General features: G+C 52.5%; 1 protein-coding gene across 2 annotated transcripts in view; it reads left to right on the plus strand.

Moving 5' to 3' along the window:
- Positions 1 to 18,859, plus strand: part of SEMA3F (semaphorin 3F) — a 36,111-nt gene that overhangs the window by 11,261 nt on the left and 5,991 nt on the right. Inside the window, exons 3-8 of one of the 2 annotated variants that reach the window (XM_012771338.3) lie at positions 7,035 to 7,195; positions 7,291 to 7,353; positions 7,444 to 7,563; positions 8,315 to 8,410; positions 9,976 to 10,069; positions 18,558 to 18,677. In XM_012771338.3, the coding sequence (XP_012626792.1) occupies positions 7,035 to 7,195; positions 7,291 to 7,353; positions 7,444 to 7,563; positions 8,315 to 8,410; positions 9,976 to 10,069; positions 18,558 to 18,677 (654 nt within the window). The remainder of the gene's footprint in view (positions 1 to 7,034; positions 7,196 to 7,290; positions 7,354 to 7,443; positions 7,564 to 8,314; positions 8,411 to 9,975; positions 10,070 to 18,557; positions 18,678 to 18,859) is intronic. The other variant, XM_012771339.3, reaches the window with a different exon arrangement.

Consider the following 18,859-nt stretch of genomic DNA (forward strand, 5'->3'; position numbering starts at 1 on the left):
TGGCTTCCTACCCAGACATGCTCTTTCCTCTGAGGTCTCTGCACCCAGCCAAGAGCCTTGTTTCTTCCCACTTGGGCCTGGGTGCTGATGCCCTCGTTTCCCTCCATGGCAGAGCCCGCTGTCGTGTTTCCATTGGCCAGCCAGCATAGTTGTGTCCTATGAGCCATTTGCTACAATTTGCAGAGCAGAATTTGGAGACCCTTTGGGCTCCTGCTGCCCCCAAGGCTGAGTGGGCAGCACTCCAGGGGCCTTTGCCTGAGGCTGCCTGCACTGTCATTTTGATGCACACCTTCCTGTCCCAGCACCAGGCTGTGTGGAGTGCTCTTTGCCTTAGCTTGACTGGCTACCAGCTCAGCCCTGCCTGGGCTCCTGAGCATGCATCTGTCTGCTCTCTGCCTCAGTTTCCCCATCGGGATGTTGGGGAGAGGGGCTAAGACTGCCTGTAACATTCTTGGAATCTCTGGATGGGGGATGTGAAGGGGCTGCGGGGACCACAGGAGTCCAGGGAGGACAGCAGAGATGAAGGCTGGACCCAGGGCAGGGGGAGGGTCTTGACACCCACCAGCCTGTCGGTCTCATCGTGGCCTGGCCTGTCTGTCTGGGTGATTTATCAGAGTAAATGAGCCATGGAGAGTTTGTTGTCTTTTGCAGTCACAGGAGGAGGAGGTGGTGGTGGAGGAAGGAGTGAGGGGTTTCCGGGCCAGGTCTGGAATGTGGGAGGAGGGGTGGGCCCCGGGTCTCTGAAACTGGAGGCACTCACTGAGCAGCCATTTCTCTCTCCCCACCTGAGAAATGAATCAGTGCAGCGACCCTCAGGACTAACCCCTCTTCCTACTCCCTTCACACTTTTGGGGGCACATTCCTGTGTGATCTGTTTGCCTGGCCCTGGTCACCTCTTCCCACCCGCTGTGTCCTTCCAGAGCTGGGCTGGAGCTCTAACCTCTGTCCGGCTGCCGAACGCCACAGTGTGTGCTCACAGGCAGCTGTGCGTGTGTTATGGTCCATGTAGGACCTCTTGGCCCCCTCAGACTTAGAGCGGTCAGGGGCCATGGGGCCATGGGGGGGGCAGGGGTCAGTGGAGGCACCTAGGCTGGAGAGCTGCCATCCACTAGGACAGAGGGTCAAAAGTCCCTGGATGTCCTTGGGTGTGGACCCTCTGGTTCCGGCTGGCGTGTGTGCCAGGGAGTGACCCTGCTGCTCCTTCCCTTCTGGCTTTCCTGGTGAGGATGAGCCGTGCCCCTAGCCTGTCTTCTCCTGGGCTGCCCCTAGCCTGTCTTCTCCTGGGCGGAGCAGGTGGGCGCTGGGGCGGAACGGGCGTGGGAACAGCGTGCCTGGGCCTGGAGGCCCCAGCCCCCAGCCCCTGAAGCGGGAGGGACGGAGTGTGTCCAGTGGAGCTGTAGCCCAGCTGGGCAGCTCTTACCCCACATGTATTTGGTGAACAGCTGGGGTGTTTACAGTAGCCCTTAAGAAGGGGCCCCTCATTCCAGAAGATTTCCCATCTTGAGGGTCCCACTGGGGGCTCTTCTGACTTCACCAACTGCCTGCACCCTGGGATGGATATGTGAGGGATGCAGGGGCTATAGCGCCCGCCTCTCCACCCTCTTCTCTGGCTTTGAGTCCCTCTTCCCTGGGGGAGCTGACATTTCCCAGGAAGTAGCAGCTCTAGGTGGTGAAATACGGTAACTGGGTCCTTAGTTCAGACATTTAAATTAAATTCAATCAGAGCCAGTTATTGAATAAAAACACAAGGAGTCATTTACATGTTAATTATGTTGAATGGACTAGGAGGCCATAATTAGTTGCTAATTGGGTGAGAGTGGCTGTAATTGGTTTTGTTGGCACCGACCTGGCTCACCTACCTGGGGGGAAAGGGGGCGGGTGTGGATGGCTCCTAGGGAAGTTCTGGGTCTCTAATCTGGAAAGCTGGCCAGGGATGAGATGGGGGGCAGACACTGAGGGGCTCAGGATCGGAGGAACCTGGAGCCTACCCCCAAGGAGGAGGCAGCTGGGGTCTGGTTTCTAGGGGTTCCCATCCAGAACATTTGGGGTGGGGGGGAAGGAATGAGAAGAGCTAGCCCCAGGTCAGCAGTGACAGCTTCACCTGCCCAGCCCCATGTGGGACCTGGGCTGGAACAAATGGAAAGTGCCCCTAGAGAGGGTCCATGGGAACACAAGATAGGTGTCACTCTGGTATCCCGCTGCAGGTGCTGGGCCCTGGGTAAGCCTAGTCAGTGGTTAAGGTTTTGGCCTTGGGGCATGAGTGGGTATACTGAGCAGGGGGAAGGTCCGCAAAGGCATCTGGGCTGCCCTGCCCCCAGTTCGGCCTAGCTGGGGCACCCAGGGTTGCAGGGCTGTGGCCAGGGGCTGAGGCCTTCCGGCTGGCCGCTCATTAAAAGAGGATTAGGCTGGGAGCCAGGGGGCCAGCCCAGCCCCTGGGCCTTCCTCTGGGGCCCCTCACAGCTTTGGGGGAGTGAGAAAGAGGCTGGAGGCCACCCCTTCCTAGAACCTGTGGGGGTGTCCAAGAGGACAGCCTGGGCCCTGCCGCTGCTCTCACTGCCACTGCTACCATACCCCTGTCTGCCTCAGTTCCCCTCCTCAGGAGGTCAGGAGGTATGTCCTTCAGGCACATGAAGCACTGACAAAGACCGAGGCCAGCACCCCTCTTTGCCCCCGGTCCCATCTCTCTTTGGCTCAGGGATTAGGGCTGCCCTCGCCCACAAGAGGTCAGAGGTCTGAGCCAGACTGCAAGGATCTGTTTGTCACCTCCTAGTACCCAGCCCTGTGGGGGGAGGTGACGCTGTCAATCAGGGCCTACTGCTTTGTGGGGCTGTAACCAAGGGGGCGGGTGCCCACCTCTGCTCCAAGACCCCTGTGTGTGCGGCAGCCCCTGCATCGCTAGCAGCAGACCTGGTGTCCTGGAGACAGGCGGCGAGGGTGGGGGCCGTCCACTTGGGGTCTGCAATGAGGGCTGTGGACACGCCTCCTCAGGGCCTGTCCTCGCCTGCTACCTCCTTTAAAGCCAGGCCTCATGGGCCGCTTCCTAGAGATGAGTGGACGGAGACGCCTACTCAGGAGCAGGCCCTGAGCACCGAGCGTGTCCCTGCCTCTGGACCTTTGCCAGGCCCTTCCGGGCCAGGACCCCGAGTGTCTGATGGCCATGGGAGAGTCCCAGAGGCTGGGAACGGCTGCGGAAATGAGGTGTCTGTTGCCAGAAAAGGCTCTTCCTTCCCAATGACGGGAAAATCCTTCCCGGATGTCGCCCCACCCAACCTGTGCCCAGCCTGAGAGTGTGGCGGGGGGAGCCCTTCCCCAGAGATATCACCCGGGCACACCGTCCTTCCCCCACCAAGGTCAAGCTCATCCCACAGAACTCTCGATTGTGCCCCAGCCACTCTTTCGATACTGCCGTGGCAGTGGGGGAGGGGAGACACCCCTGCTATCAGAGCTAGGCCTGGGACAAGTAGGGCAGAGGTGAGGACTGGCCTGAGGACATGACCAGGGTCCACATCAGCCCCCACCCACTGATGCCACCTCAGGCTCCCAGTTTCTCTGGCCCAAGTCCCTGCCCCTTAGGAGTCCTGGGGCCCAGTAGGATCTGGCCCCGCTGGCTGCAGATATCAGAGGAGGGCACCCAGTGCTGCTCACCGCCTCCTGCCCTGTCCAGGCTTCCAGTGGAGATGGAGGAGCCCAGCCTCTTTGCCTTGTGGTGGGGTGGGGAGCAGGGGAACAGGGCACCAGTTTTGCCTCACCCTGTGAGCTGGGGTGACTTCCCCGGGCCTCAGTCTTCCTGTCTGAAACTAGGGGTGCAGGTCCTGTCACAGGACCCATTGTTTCCATTTTTTCCTACAATCTGTGTGAGTGAGGTTGTCAGTCTGGCTGTGAGTGGATGCGGTCGGAGCCCTGTACCTCATTTGCTCTGTGACCACCAAAACTCCCACCCCTCTTCGCCTTGGTTTCCCTCCTGTAGGCTGGATTTGGATGAATGATTCGGGATTTAGTTCCACTTGCATGGGTTGGGGTGGGGTGGGGACACACTGGAGTTGGGGGTGGGGGCTGAGTCAACAGGAAGTCCCTTCCTGCTCCATGGTCCCCTCTGCTCCCCACTCCAGCACTAGGAAATAGGGTAGCTAGGATGGGAATGGGGGTGGACATCCTCCAAGAGATAGTGACATCTGACAGCCTGCTTCCCTGAGGGAAGAACTTGGGCCCCATCCCACTCTGCTCTCCCCTCCAGGGATGAAGGATGGGTGGGGGAGACCCGAGGAATAGCTGGCATCAACCTCTCCCTGAGATCAGAGCACGACTTCCACCCCGGGTCACTTTGACTGTCAGTACTAGGAGGGCCTGAGGGATGCTCTAGACTGGGAAATGAAGCTCAGAGAGCCCCAAATGGGGTTGTGAAGCTCACACCAGAACCCAAAGCCAGAGCCAAGGATCCCTGACCCATGGTCCCAACCCTTCCCCACCTGCGTGGCCTTCTGGGGGCACCCCTCCCCTTTCAGTTTCCACAGTGACTGAAGTATCATGTCCTGTGACACCAGGGCCATTGACGCCATATCCCACAACTACTGGGAGGGGTTCCGAGGATCCTGAGTCATGTGCCCTAGGATGGAGAGCGAGTCACCTTCCGGCCCTGGCCGTCCTGGCAGGCAATCTCCACCACCAGGACTGGCTCCCCCAGACCTCCCCCTCCTTCAGCCGCAGACCTAAGTGGATATCCCCCATGCACTCTGGCACGTCACTTCCCTGTGCCCTGAATGTTGTGAGCACAGGGCTTGGCACAGAGCGGTGCTCGATGACTGGCAGAGGCTCCCTCCATGCCCACATCCCAGGACAGACTGGGGGGAGGGGCACAGAAGGTTCAGTCTCCTGTCCCACATCCACGACTCAGTTTCCTCATCTGCTGAGTGTTTCTACCCTGCCTTTCTCACAGATGGAGCTGGAGCCCGAGAGTGCTGGGGCTGTGGGAGCGGGCTGGGGGCTCGTGGGCCTCGGGCCCTGGAGTCCTGGCATAGCAGAGGGGGAGGGTGCAGATTATAGAGGCCCAAGGCTGGGTAGGGGTGGAGGGTAGAGATTGTGACTGATTGGGTCCCAGGGGGCTATATGTCTGAAGCTTCCCCCACCCCGAGTGCCTGCATCTGAAGGTGTCCACGTAAGCCTCTGTCGCCTCCGCCTCCAATGCCCCCCAAGTGCCCCTAGCCCAGCAGGACGGGTAAGGGCACAACTGAGGCCATGCCCCCAGCCAGGGTATAAATAACCCCTGGCGGGCTGTCCCAGCCTGGGGGCGCTCCACTGGCAGCCCCACTTCCTCTCTGGCCACTTCCCAGCCTTGAGGGTGGGGGAGTGTTTACTTTCCTGTTGTCACTGTGGCTGGGTGGCCGGGCGGGGGACTCTGAGTGGCCCAACAACAGGTGCAGGACAGGTGCCCTGGCTGCCCTGCCCAGGACTTCAGAGGCACCGCCGGACACGCGGGTGAGGCCATAGCCAGGCAGGGATCGGCCCTTTGATCCCTCGGCGTCCCTGCGTCCCAGTGGTTGGCCAAGGTCATCACCTGTATTCCCTTGTCACTGCATAGTCAGGACTGGGCAGAGCAAGGCCCTTCCTTGCCCCCAGCCCCTCAGAGTGAGGTCCTAGTCCTAGATGTGGGCTCTGGGTCGGCTGTCGGAACCCCCCGGCCCAGCCCACATCTGCCCTGCGTGGCATCTCAGCACGTCCTGCAGCTCCTGTCTGACGCTGCTCTCAGACAAAGCCCCTCCAGCTCACCCCAGGGTCCCTGGCACACCAGCAGGGGTCAGCCAGGCCGGTGAGGGACAGCTGCCCTGAGTGGAGGGTGACCTTGACTGACTGGATGGGGCCACCTGCTGGTTCCACCTTCAGGCTGTGTCGAGGACCTCAGGTTCCAGCTGTTCTTCCCCTCCAGGTGCCTTGGGACCTGGCCCAGGCCTTCCCCTTGAGTGTCCCACCTGTGACATGGGTTACCAGCTGTGGGGAGGGGGGATGGGACATGTGTGATCCCCTTGGCGAGGGCCTCATCCGCAGCAGGACCCGTGTGCATACCTGCGCCGTGTGTATACACGCATATGCTCTTCTGTGTGCTGCCATCTGAAGCCCCCTGTGCGTGTGAATATTCATTTCTCCTTACAGTGTTCCCTCTCCTACTGAGCTAAAAATAGCTGGGGGTGGGTGGAGAAGGGGCTTGCTGAGGGGACCCCTTAGCTCTCCCCCTCCAGAAGACGGTTTCCAAGCTTCGTGGAGACCTGTGTCTGTCATTGGCCTGTCAGTGGCTGAGCTCCATCCCGTCCTTCATCCCCAGGAGGGAGGACTCCCCCTAGCATCCTGGCAGTGGGAGGGCGAAGCTGCTGGCCTCATGCAGAAGAGAACACGGAGGACCCAGCTGGACCCTGCCCCAGCCCTGGGGACACTATAGCACCAGGGGGAGAGACTCTTTCCCAGAAATGACTGTCCCTGGTAGATTCAAAGAGTTCCACCATCAGCAGCCTTGTGGGACCTGGGGCAAGCTGGGAGTCTGTGGGGAGTGTGGCTCCAGCGAGGCTTTCCGGTGTGCCGGCTAACCCACTTCACCGAGTGTGGACCTTGCTGCGCACCAGCTGTGTCCTCTGCCTGGGTGGCAGCTGGGTGGGGACGGGGCATACAGGCTCCAGGCCAGCGTCTGTGGACTATCTCAGATAGCCCTGGCCCTGCTCCACCTGCTCGTTAACCCCCTTAGGCCCCTGTGGGAAGCCATCCCCACCCTGGGTGTGGGAGCATCAACCCCCACCTGAGCAAAGATTCTTTGATGCTGCCACACACCTTGGCCCACACCCACTGCCTTTTCATTGGGACCCTGAGCTGGCGAGGGCTGTCTATGAATCAGGGGTTTAGCTTTGGGTGTGGCCCCTTCCCTGGCCTGCCTACCTGTCCTACTTTCTCCTGCCAACCTGTCTGGGACTGGAGAGGGAGCTAAGGAGGCCCTGATAGAGGAAACCGGAAGTTTAAGACCAGGTCCTAATTGGAGCCCTGTCCTCTACCCACAGAGCTTAAGGCCACAGGCACCGCCCACTTCTTCAACTTTCTGCTCAACACAACTGACTACCGAATCCTGCTCAAGGATGAGGACCACGACCGCATGTATGTGGGCAGCAAGGACTACGTGCTGTCCCTGGATCTGCACGACATCAACCGCGAGCCCCTCATTGTAAGGGCCAGCCCAGGTGTGGGGCGTGGGGGTGGGGGGCATGGAGCCCCAGGGCTCGGCTGTGCAGCAGCTGCCCTGACTCCCATCTCTGGCAGATCCACTGGGCGGCCTCCCCCCAGCGCATCGAGGAGTGCGTGCTCTCGGGCAAGGACGGCAATGTGAGTGTGGTGGGAAGGGGCGGGTGACCCGGAGAAGGAACGGGCCGGCCTGGTGTCTAGGCGTCTACACAACTTTCCATCTGGCCCCAGGGTGAGTGCGGGAACTTCGTCAGGCTCATCCAGCCCTGGAACCGAACACACCTGTATGTGTGTGGGACAGGTGCCTACAACCCCGTGTGCACCTACGTGAACCGCGGCCGCCGAGCCCAGGTAAGTCCCACCCGCCTGTCCCAATGCTGCCCCCATGGTGGCTGCAACCCATGGTCCTGATGGGAGGATGGGCTTGAGCCCCAGCCCTGCCACTTCCAAGCCCTGTGACCTTGGGTGAGTGACTTCTTTCACCCACTTAGCCTCAGTTTCTTCGTTTGAAAATGGGGCTAACAGCTGCCTTTCTCACAGGTCGGTGTGAGGAGGAGGCAGCTAATGCTCCCAAAGCTGTTAGCGCTGTGCCTAGCACACAGTAAGCACTCACTCCGTACATGGCACTGGCTCTCTTGGCTATGCCTGTGGACCATGCCCCTGTGTCCAAGCCAGAGGGCATGGCAGGGGCCTCCGCGCCGGGAGGCTGGACGCCTAGGTCAGCTTCTGCCGTGCGGGCTAAGGGAGAGCCGCCTTCCTCCCCAGGGGCCAGGGGGTTGGGAGGAGCTGCCCCTTCCCCAGCTCTGCCCCCGCCTGCTTCTGCCCTTTTCCATCTCCATGTAGGCATGAGTGTGAGCTGGTGTGACCTTGCGGGGCATGTGTGAGAGCGACTGGACCTAAGGGGCACATGTGTGTGCAGGTGTGCGCCAAGCCTGCGTGTGTGTGTGTGTGTGTGTGCGCACATACACGAGCACAGCCAAACTCTGGGGCCCACACACTCGCGTGCGTTCCTGGCCTGTGTGGTGTGAGAGGCTGGCAGCCCGAGCCCGCTCCCCCAGCCCCTGCCACCCCCAGCTCTAACCCCTGTTCCTCGTCTTCTCAGGCCACACCATGGACCCCCCAGACGGAGGTGGTCAGAGGCCGCGGCAGCAGAGCCACGGATGGTGCCCTCCGCCCGACGCCCACAGCCCCACGCCAGGTGGGCCTCATCCCTCCAGGCCTTTGCTAGGCAGCACTGCCTGTGCGCTGGACTCGCCCTGGGCCTGCACGCCAGGCCAGCCTCCCCCACCTGCCCTCTACCCTGTGCCCCACCCATCCCACCCCTTCCCCTGCAGTGCCCTCAGGCCCGGAGGCATTCCCAGCTGGATTCATGTCAGCCTCAGTGTGACCCCTGAAGGCAAGAAATCATGAAGCCACCAGGTGGGGAAGACAGGAGCCCTGGGGACAGCTGTGCCTCAGCCGTCAGACCACATGTGTAGACACACAAGAGCACACACCAACATGCACTTGGGCACCCCTGACTCAGCACCCAGAGTGGGAATGTGGCACATTTGTGCAGTCCGATACACCACACCCAGGTGTCCGTGCCCATGTCTCCCATGGGACATCCAGTGGACACAGTGTCCTGCACACTCACGTGCTTGGGGCTCTCTTCTGGGGTGGTGTTTGTCCACTAGTCACGACCAGGTCTGGGCTGGGATAGCTGGGGCTGGGCAGGGGCGGGCAGGGGAGCAGGGGCTGCCGGTGAATGAGAGAGTGTGTGTCTGTGGCAGGGAGTACCAACAAACAGGATCATTCAGATCCTGTGTGTGTGTCCAGAGTGTGAGCAAGGAGTTGTGTGTGTTGGCAGTGATGAGTGCCGAGTGGTGCGTGCAGCCCCTATGTGTGCAGGAAGCCATGTGTGCAGAGTGTAACTGGAAGCGGGCCTGTGTGCACCTTCCCATCACCATCCTGCCACCTGCTGCCACTTCCTCCTGCCTCTGCTCCTCTCTCCTGCCCCCTTCCCCTCCCTTTTCCCTACCTTTCCCTTGTGGCCCATGAGCACATCCCGGTCCCAGTGCCTTTGCCAACCTTTCTCCTAGCATCTTCCAGGGTGGGCTGGGAGACACAGGGGGCTTTGCGAATTCCAGGTGGTCTGCACTGGACTCCTCAACTCCTGGCTCCCTGGGGAGATGGGTGGAGCCTGAGGACCCTGTCTAGGGGCAGGAAAAAGACCATGGCCCATTGGTCCATCCTGAGGACACAAAAGCCTGGGGTTGTAGTAGCCTTAGAGCTCTCTGGTATGGTTGAACCTGATGGCAAAGGATAGGACCCCAGGCCCTTAGCCCCCTGCCCTGGCCAGGTCTGCAGCCCCTCCTTGGCCCAAGACAGGCAGCCACAGCTCAGAGAGTTGTGCCTCTGTGGCTGATGGGGGCCTTCGCCAGAGTCTTCATGAGCCAGATGTCATGGAGGGCTTCAGCCCCTACAAGTCTATTCCATGCCCATCTCATGGCCCCTAGGGCGAGGCCCTCCCAGACTTGGTTCCTAGGTCTTACGTGAGACCTGAGACTAGGAAGCACCTCCCTTGGAACCCACAGCATGACCCTGCCCTGGGACACCTGGCTGGATGGATTCAAGCCTGAGGAGCTCTATGGAGTGCAGGGGATGGGCTTGGGGTATTCCTGAGGGCTCATTCTCACCCTGGGGACCTGAGGCCATTGGGACCCTCATCCTTCCTGGTGGAGGGACTGGCCTGGCTGGTGCTGAGCCCCCTCTACCCTGCAGGATTACATCTTCTACCTGGAGCCTGAGAGACTCGAGTCAGGGAAGGGCAAGTGTCCATACGACCCCAAGCTGGACACAGCCTCAGCCCTCATCAGTGAGTGCCCCCACCCTACCCTGGTTCTACAGTCTGAATGTGTGACCTCTGCCACTGGAGGGGGGTGTGGCACCAACACTTATACAAGGGCAGAGACCATGACCAGTCTGTCCCTGAATCCCACCATGGGACCCCACCTGCAGGGGGAAGGGATGCAGACCAGACCCCGGTGTGAGCTGAGAGACTAGGTCATCTAAGCCTCCATCCAGGCCCTCTGGATTGGGGGCTGTGGGGCAGGTCCTCCCACAAAGTGTGGGAGCAGACAAGCCAAATGTGTACTGGGGGTGGCATGAGGGCACCCCCATAGCACATTCCCAGTATGTCTGGAACCTGGGAGAGGTCTGTATGGAGAGCATGTTTCTGCTCTGGGCAGGGATCTGGGAGAGTTGTGGGCTTCTCTAAGGAGAAGTTCTGTCTGGGGCCTCAGGAGCAGCCGCTGCCCCTAAGCCCAGGGTGGGTGAGCCTGCCACTGATGCTGGCCCGTGCGCTCTGCCTGCCTTCTGGCTGCCCCGTGCCATCAGCCTCGCAGAGCAGCCATTGGGCACTGTGCCACCTCCACGCCTGGGAAAGGCCGCTGTGTGAAGGGGCGGACATTATCTCCCCCCTTAGCAAGTGAGAAGGTCTTGGCCTGGTGGCAGAACCCAGACCAGTCAGGTGAGGGAAGACACAGAGTGAGAGTGGTGTGCTGGAGCCAGGTCAATTGTTAAATTTTTGGAATTTTGTGAGCCAGTTATTAAAGCTGTTATTAAAATTTTAATTGTATACATTTATAATTAAATATTAAAACAAAGATAACAACAACAACAAAAGGTAAAAGATACTCAAAACTCGTTACAGGCATACCTTGGAGATATTGCAGGTTCAGTTCCAGGCCACCATAATAAAGTGGAGATCGCAATAAAGCGATATGAATTTTTTGGTTTCCCAGTGCATATAAAAGTTATCTCTATACTGTGTTGTACTCTATGAAGTGTGCAATAGCATTATGTCTAAAAAATGCACATAGCTTATAAAAATTACCTTATTGCTAAAAAATGCTAGTGATCATCTGGGCCTTCAGCAAGCCATGCTCTTGCTAGTGGAGGGTCTTGCCTCAGTGTTAACAGCTGCTGACTGATCACCGTGGCAGTTGCTGGAGGCTGGGGTAGCTATGGTGATTTCTTAAAATAAGACAACAGTGAAGTTTGTCACATTGATTAACTCTTCCTTTTATGAAAGATTTCTCTAGCATACAATGCTGTTCGATAGCATTTGACCCATAGAACTTCTTTCAAAATTAGAGTCAGTCATCTCAAATCTTGCTGCTGCTTTATCAACTAAGTTTGTGTAATATTCTAAATCCTTGGTTTTCATTTCAACAATGTTCATGGCATCTTCACCTGGGGCAGATTCCATTTCAAAAAACCACTTTCTTTGCTCATTCATAAGAAGCAACTTCTTATCCATTCAAGTTTTGTCATGATGGCAGCAATTCAGTCACATCTTCAGGCTCTACCTCTAGTTCTCTTGCTATTTTACACCCCATCTGGTACTTCTTCCATGGAAATTTTGAACCTCTCAAAGTCATGAGAGTTGGAATCCACTTCTTCCAAACTCCTGTTAACGTTGATATTTTGACCTCCTCTCATGAATCATGAATGTTCTCAGTGGCATCTAGAATGAACGGTTATTCCTTTCCAGAAGGCTTCCAATTTACTTTGCCCAGTCCATCAGAGGAATCACAATCTATGGTGGCTATATCCTTAGGAAAAGTATTTCTTAAGTAATAAGACTTGAAAGTTGAAATTACTCCATGATCCATGGGCTACAGAATAGACGTTATGTTAACAGGCATGAAGACAACATTCATCTCTTAGGTGACCAGGTGCATTGTTAATGAGTAGTAACATTTTGAAAGGAATCTTTCTGAGCAGTAGTTCTCAACAGTGGAGTTAAAATATTCAGTAAACCACACTGTAAACAGATGTGTAGTCATCCAGGCTTTGTTCCATTTATAGAGTACAGACAGAGTAGATTTGGCATAATTCTTAAGGGCTCTAGGATTTTTAGAATGGTAAATGAGCATTGGCTTCAACTTAAAGTCACCAGCTGCACTAGCCCCTAACAAGAGAGTCAGCCTGTCTTTTGAAACTTTGAAGCCAGGCATTGACTTCTCTCTAGCTATGAAAGCCACAGACAGCATTTTATTCCAATATTGTCTACATTGAAAATCTGTTGCTTGGAGTGGCCATCTTCATCCATGATCTTAGCTAAATGTTCTGGATCGGAGGTGGGAAACCTTCTCATGGTGGAAGGCCACATTAATTTAGCTGTAATCATGGGGGATGGACACGCTTGAAGCTCTGACTCTGGGGGGGAAGGGTCGGGAAAGTCAACACACGTAACCTAAACATTTGTACCCCCATAATATGCCGAAAGAAAAAGAATTTAGCTGTAATCAAATAAAGCCACATTCAAGAAATTTCAATTAGATATATTTTAAAATGTACATTATTTTATAAAAATCTAACTACTGCGTACTTAATAATTTCAAAAAGTGAAAACTATTTGTTAATTTTGAAGTTAACTAACCTTTTTAAAATTATTATCTCATTTTTTTATTAGCGTATTATGGGGGTACAAGTGTTAAGGTTACTTATATTGCTCATGCCCCCTTTTCTCTCAAGTAAGAGTTTCAAGCGTGTCCATCCCCGAAATGTTGCACTTCTTACTCGTTGTGGTTGTATATACCCGTCCCTTCCTCCCCCCTCCCACCCTCCCGACACCCAATAAATGTTATTCCTATATGTCCACTTAGGTGTTGATCCTTTAATACCAATTTGCTGGTGAGTACATGTGGTGCTGGTTTTTCCATTCTTGAGATACTTCATTTAGTAGAATGGGTTCCAGCTCTATCCAGGAATACATAAGAGGTGCTATATCACCATTGTTTCTTAAAGCTGAGTAGTACTCCATGGTATACATATACCACATTTTATTAATCCACTCATGAATTGATGGGCACTTGGGTTGTTTCCATAGCTTTGCAGTTGTGAATTGTGCTGCTATAAACATTCAAGTTTAAGTAACCTTTTAATGACTTTGTTGTGTCTGCTTTTTGTTGGAAACCATTTGAATATTTGCTTGCAGCATGGAGGTCCAGTTTCAGTTGATCCTCTACATGGGTATCAGTCATTTGTTACCTTAAGGACACCTTGATTTGGGTTAGGTATGAGAATGTAGATTCGCAGCAATAAGTGGTTGAAAAGCAAGAAAGCATGTTTTGGGCATGTTGCCAAAGGCCTGGGTATTCTATTGCATTTTTCCATATTTCAATCGGATCTTTCTTAGCATCAAACAATGACTTTAACATGTCACCTACTGAGAGCTCAATCAGTTCCATCTGTAGCTCTTTAGGTGGCTTGGTGATATCGACCAGGTGAGGCTGAAATGCTAATTTGAGTGTGACGTCATGATTCTCAAAGTCGGTGACCCTTCCATTTTATTCTGCAATTAATAGGTCTGTAACAGCTGTGTATTCTTTAGATGATTTGCATATATCATCCTGCTCATCAATGACTTTTGCTAACGGGGGAAAATGTTCATCCAAAATTTTCTTTTGAAGAAGTGTTTTGAAAAGAGATAGCTTTTATCGAAATTCTTGGATTTTTGCCACATATCATATATAGACTTAGTTTTACCTTGCAAAGAAATATTCAAGTCATTTTGATTTGACATGATATCAAAATGTCAAAAGCTGAACAGAAAATGCAACAGAAATGCTGCATTCCTACAGAAATCTTCTTTCAATAATTCACATTGCCAATTCTATTCTTCATAAAATGTAATTATTCTTGCAGAGATAAAATTTTAGCTAACACCTGTCCCTATGATAGCCAACTCATTTTAGAATGATTTAGCAAATTCACACTTAGTATGTCTTCCTTCAACTTTAGCATGTTATGAAATTGACCATGCCATGTTGTATTTGCATGAATATAGTTAACAATACTTATAACTTGTTTCAAAGTGTCACTTAAGATAGTAGTTTTAGCACAGAGATTTTGCTGATGTAAGATACAATGAAAAGAAATGAGAGCATCTGGATCTGTTAATCCTTTTTTATCTATGCAATAAATTCTTCCTGTTTTCCTGTCATGGAAGGTACATCGTCTGTACATATAGTCACTAAATTTACTAAATTCAGTTTAACTTCACAACATTTGTCTTGAAAGTTGTTGAAGGTATCTATTCCCTGTGTTTTCTTCGTAAGAGTGCTCAAAGTGCATAACTCTTTGTAGCAAAGAAAATCTACAGTGTTTCCGCGAAAATTAGACAAGGTCTTATATTTATTTTTCCTCAAGAGGACACCCTAGGGCAGGTGTCCTTAAACTACAGCCCTTGGGCCACATGCGGGCCGCCTAGCGCATTTATCCGGTCCTCTGGATGTTTTTGCCACTGCTGCCTGTCCTCCTTAGCAGCCGACTCGTCCCAGGCCCACAGTGCGCACTCTCCAACGGTCTGAAGGACAGTGGGCCCCCTGTTTAAAAAGTTTGAGGACCCCTGCCCTAGGGCTTATTTTCAGGGGATGTGTTATTTTCCCCTCAAAGCCTCAGCTCGGGCCGGGCACGGTGGCTCACGCCTGTAATCCTAGCTCTCTGGGAGGCCGAGGCGGGCGGATTGCTCAAGGTCAGGAGTTCAAAACCAGCCTGAGCAAGAGCGAGACCCCGTCTCTACTATAAATAGAAAGACTGATATATATATAAAAAATTAGCCGGGCATGGTGGCGCATGCCTGTAGTCCCAGCTACTCGGGAGGCTGAGACGGAAGGATCGGATCGCTCGAGCCCAGGAGTTTGAGGTTGCTGTGAGCTAGGCTGACGCCACGGCACTCACTCTAGCCTGGGCAACAAAGCAAGACTCTGTCTAAAAAAAAAAAAAAAGCCTCAGCTTGCAGCACGCACAGGATGGCTGGGACCTGACAGGGGGAGCCAACCTTGTTGGTGGGGCTGTCCGCACCTTTCTGGTCACCTCTGGGACAGCAGCTGTCACGATGGGGGAGATGAGAAGGGCTGCTCGTCTTCTTTACTGCTCCTGGATGAATGCATGGGCTGTGCAGATACACTGCATAGCCACATCCATCACTAGGTCTTATTTTCAGGGTAGGGCTTATATTGCCCAAATGCTTAAAAATCCTGCTAGGGCTTATTTTATGGGTAGGTCTTATTTTCGGGGAAAACATGGTATTATGACCCAAATGAAGTATAAAACCGGTGCCAAGTCAGTAGTATCAGTTGATTCATCGAAAATGATTGAACAATATATATTTTCTTTTCTTCTTTTTTTGAGACAGAGTCTCACTCTGTTGCCTGGGCTAGAGTGCTGTAGTGTCATTCTAGCTCACAGCAACCTCAAACTCCTGGGCTCAAGCAATCCTCCTGCCTCAGCCTCCCATAGCTGGGACTACAGGCATGCGCCACCATGCCTGGCTAATTTTTTCTATATATTTTTAGTTGGCCAATTAATTTCTTTCTATTTTTAGTAGAGATGGGGTCTCACTGTTGCTCAGGCTGGTTTCGAACTCCTAACCTTGAGCTATCCTCCCACCTCGGCCTCCCAGAGTGCTAGGATTACAATATATATTTTCTTTTTGAAGTATTTCATGAAGTCCTGTTAAGTTGAAGGTGAATTCATGCTGCGGATCAGTTATGGTTCTCCTTGAAAGAGGCAGTTGTTTGTACTTTGAAATGTTATCCAGTCTAAGCATCTTACAACTTCAACAATGCATTCTTTCACAATTTCTACATCACTGAATGGCTTCCCTTTTTTCCCAAGTATATAAGCTACTTTATAAGTTGCTTCAGTGGCATTATTTCCAGGTCTTATCACTGCTTGAAAGAATTGTCTTTGCTTTTGCTTTTCATCTTTTAATTTCTGCAGTACCACCTTTCATGCCTCTCCCTCTACTTTAAAATATCTGTGGTCCTTATGGGTGTTATAATGCTGGTGAGCATTGAATTTCTTTAATGTTGATATTGCAGTATCACAAAGCAAGCAAATCATCTTATCTTTAGCACAAACAAGAAAATATTACAATGCCCAATCATTAAAAAAAATCTGGTTTTGACCAGGTGCAATGGCTCATGCCTGTAATCCCACTCACTCTGGAAGGCTGACGTGGGAGGAGTTCTTGAGCTCAGGAGTTCAAGACCAACCTGAGCAAGAGTGAGACCCTATCTCTACTAAAAATAGAAAAATTAGTCAGGCACAGTGGTGTGAGCCTGTAGTCCCAGCTACTGGGGAGGCTGAGGCAGGAGGATCACTTGAGGCCAGGAGTTTGAGGTTGCTATGAGCTTTGATCACGCCATTGCACTCTAGCCTGGGCAACAGAGTGAGACCCTGTCTCAAAAAAAAAAACCAATCTATTTTCTTCCTTCAGTGTTCTCTTTTTTTTTTTTTTTTTTTGAGACAGAGTCTCACTTTGTTGTCCAGGCTAGAGTGAGTGCCATGGCGTCAGCCTAGCTCACAGCAACCTCAAACTCCTGGGCTCAAGCGATCCTCCTGCCTCAGCCTCCCGAGTAGCTGGGACTACAGGCATGCGCCACCATGCCCGGCTAATTTTATATATATATATCAGTTGGCCAATTAATTTCTTTCTATTTATAGTAGAGACGGGGTCTCGCTCTTGCTCAGGCTGGTTTTGAACTCCTGACCTTGAGCAATCCGCCCGCCTCGGCCTCCCAAGAGCTAGGATTACAGGCGTGAGCCACAGCGCCCGGCCCTTCAGTGTTCTCTTTGTCTTCTTTGACATGATGGGCTGTTAAGCAAACAGACTTTAAAAATCCTGTCAAAGTGTGCGCCTATTCACAGATTTCACTTCAAACAGAAACACAGGGCACCTTTGTCAAAAGCTGATAACAGACTAGTGTTTTCGACCCCCATAAACTCTCACCAACGAGCCTCGCGCCTTGTGCAATAGTGGCACCAGCCATCAATTTAGTCCTTATGGCTTACTAATGTTCTAATTGTGGCAGTCAATCTGGGAGGATTTTCTCACTGAAACTTATTTTATTCTTTGGTATTTTAATTATATGTTCATTTTAAAAATAAAATAAAAATATAAAAGACAAACAAAAATGTATTAGTAAAAATAAAGATTTGTTCTGTAAAATTTGGATTTGGTCAAAAGGACGCCCTGAAGAACCTAGAAGGCCACATGTTCCCCGCCCCTCTTCTGGATAACTTGCTTCTCCATCAGCACTTGATGCTGCACCTTGCACTTTTATGCTATGGAGACAGCTTTCTTCCTTAAACCTCATGAACCAACCTCTGCTAGCTTCCAGTTTTCTTCCATAGCTTCTTCACCTCTCTCAGCCTTCACAGAATTGAAGAGAGTTAGGGCCTTGCTCTGGATTAGGCTTTGGCTTAAAGCAGTATTGTGGCTGGTTTGATCTTCTATCCAGACCACCAAATTTTCTCCGAATCAGCAATAAGGCTGTTTGGCTCTCTTATCATTTGTGGGTTCACTGGAGTAGCACTTTTCATTTCCTTCAAAAACTTGCATTCACAAGTTGGCTAACTGGTGCAAGAGACCTAGCTTTTGGCGTATCTCAGCTTTCGATGTGACTTCCTCACTAAGCTCAATCATTTCTAGTTTTTCATTTAAAGTGAGAGGTCTGTGACTCTTCCTTTCACTTGAACACTTAGAGACCATTATAGGGTTATTAATTGGCCTAATTTCAATATTGACATGTCTCATGGAATAGGGAGGCCCAAGGAGAAGGAGATGGGGGAATGATGGCCATCACACATTTATTAGAGCCGTCACACATTTATTAAATTTGTTGTCTTTTAGGGTGCAGTTTGTGGCACCCCAAAGCAATTGCAATAGTAACACCAAAGATCACTGATCACAGATCACTATAACAGATATAATAATAATGAAAAAGTTTGAAATACTGTGAGAATTATCAAAATGTGACAGAGACATGAAGTGAGCACACGCTGTTGAAAAATGATGCTGATAGATTTGCTCAAGTCAGGTTGCCACAGACCTTCATTTTGAAAAACACAGTATATGTGAAGCTCAATAAAGCAGGGTGCAGTAAAACAAGGTGTGCCTGTACTTCCCAATTATTTTGCTACACTTTGTTGTTGTCTGTGTTCTTGAGGTTATGTATATCCATCGTATCTGTGGGGTAGAAATACTATACCGTGGTGTTGGCAGCTCTTCCCACCTCTGCTTTCAGTGACCTCAGGTTGGCAGCCTGAAATCAGCCATGCTGGGAGTTACACCACAGATTGGCTATTGCTCTGATGCATGCCAGTTTCTAGTAATCCCAGCCCTCCCAGAGCCAGACATTGAACACTGACCAGCACCCCACTGGAGACATGAACATGCCCTAGGAAGCTGGAGGGGGAGGCAGGACCCTGCACAAGAGGTCATTTGTGCTGTGCCCTGCCCCTAGCAAAGGGCAGCCTCCCTGACTGACCCACTGGGCCACCCACAGATGAGGAGCTCTATGCTGGTGTGTACATCGACTTCATGGGCACCGATGCAGCCATCTTCCGCACGCTCGGAAAGCAGACGGCCATGCGCACGGATCAGTACAACTCCCGGTGGCTCAATGGTAAGTGCAGGGGCGTGTCTGGGTATGTGGGATGTGGCTAGATCACGAGGAAGCACACTTGGGAGAATCTTCAGCCTGTGACTAGCCGAGGCAGCAATGGTTTCGTTTTTGGAGAAGAGTTGGGGGTGTCTGTGTACCTGGCGAGGTACACAACTGGGAAGGGGCGCCATCAGGGTGGGGGC

This window comes from Microcebus murinus, chromosome 1 (assembly GCF_040939455.1).
Source record: "Microcebus murinus isolate Inina chromosome 1, M.murinus_Inina_mat1.0, whole genome shotgun sequence".
NCBI lineage: Eukaryota > Metazoa > Chordata > Mammalia > Primates > Cheirogaleidae > Microcebus > Microcebus murinus.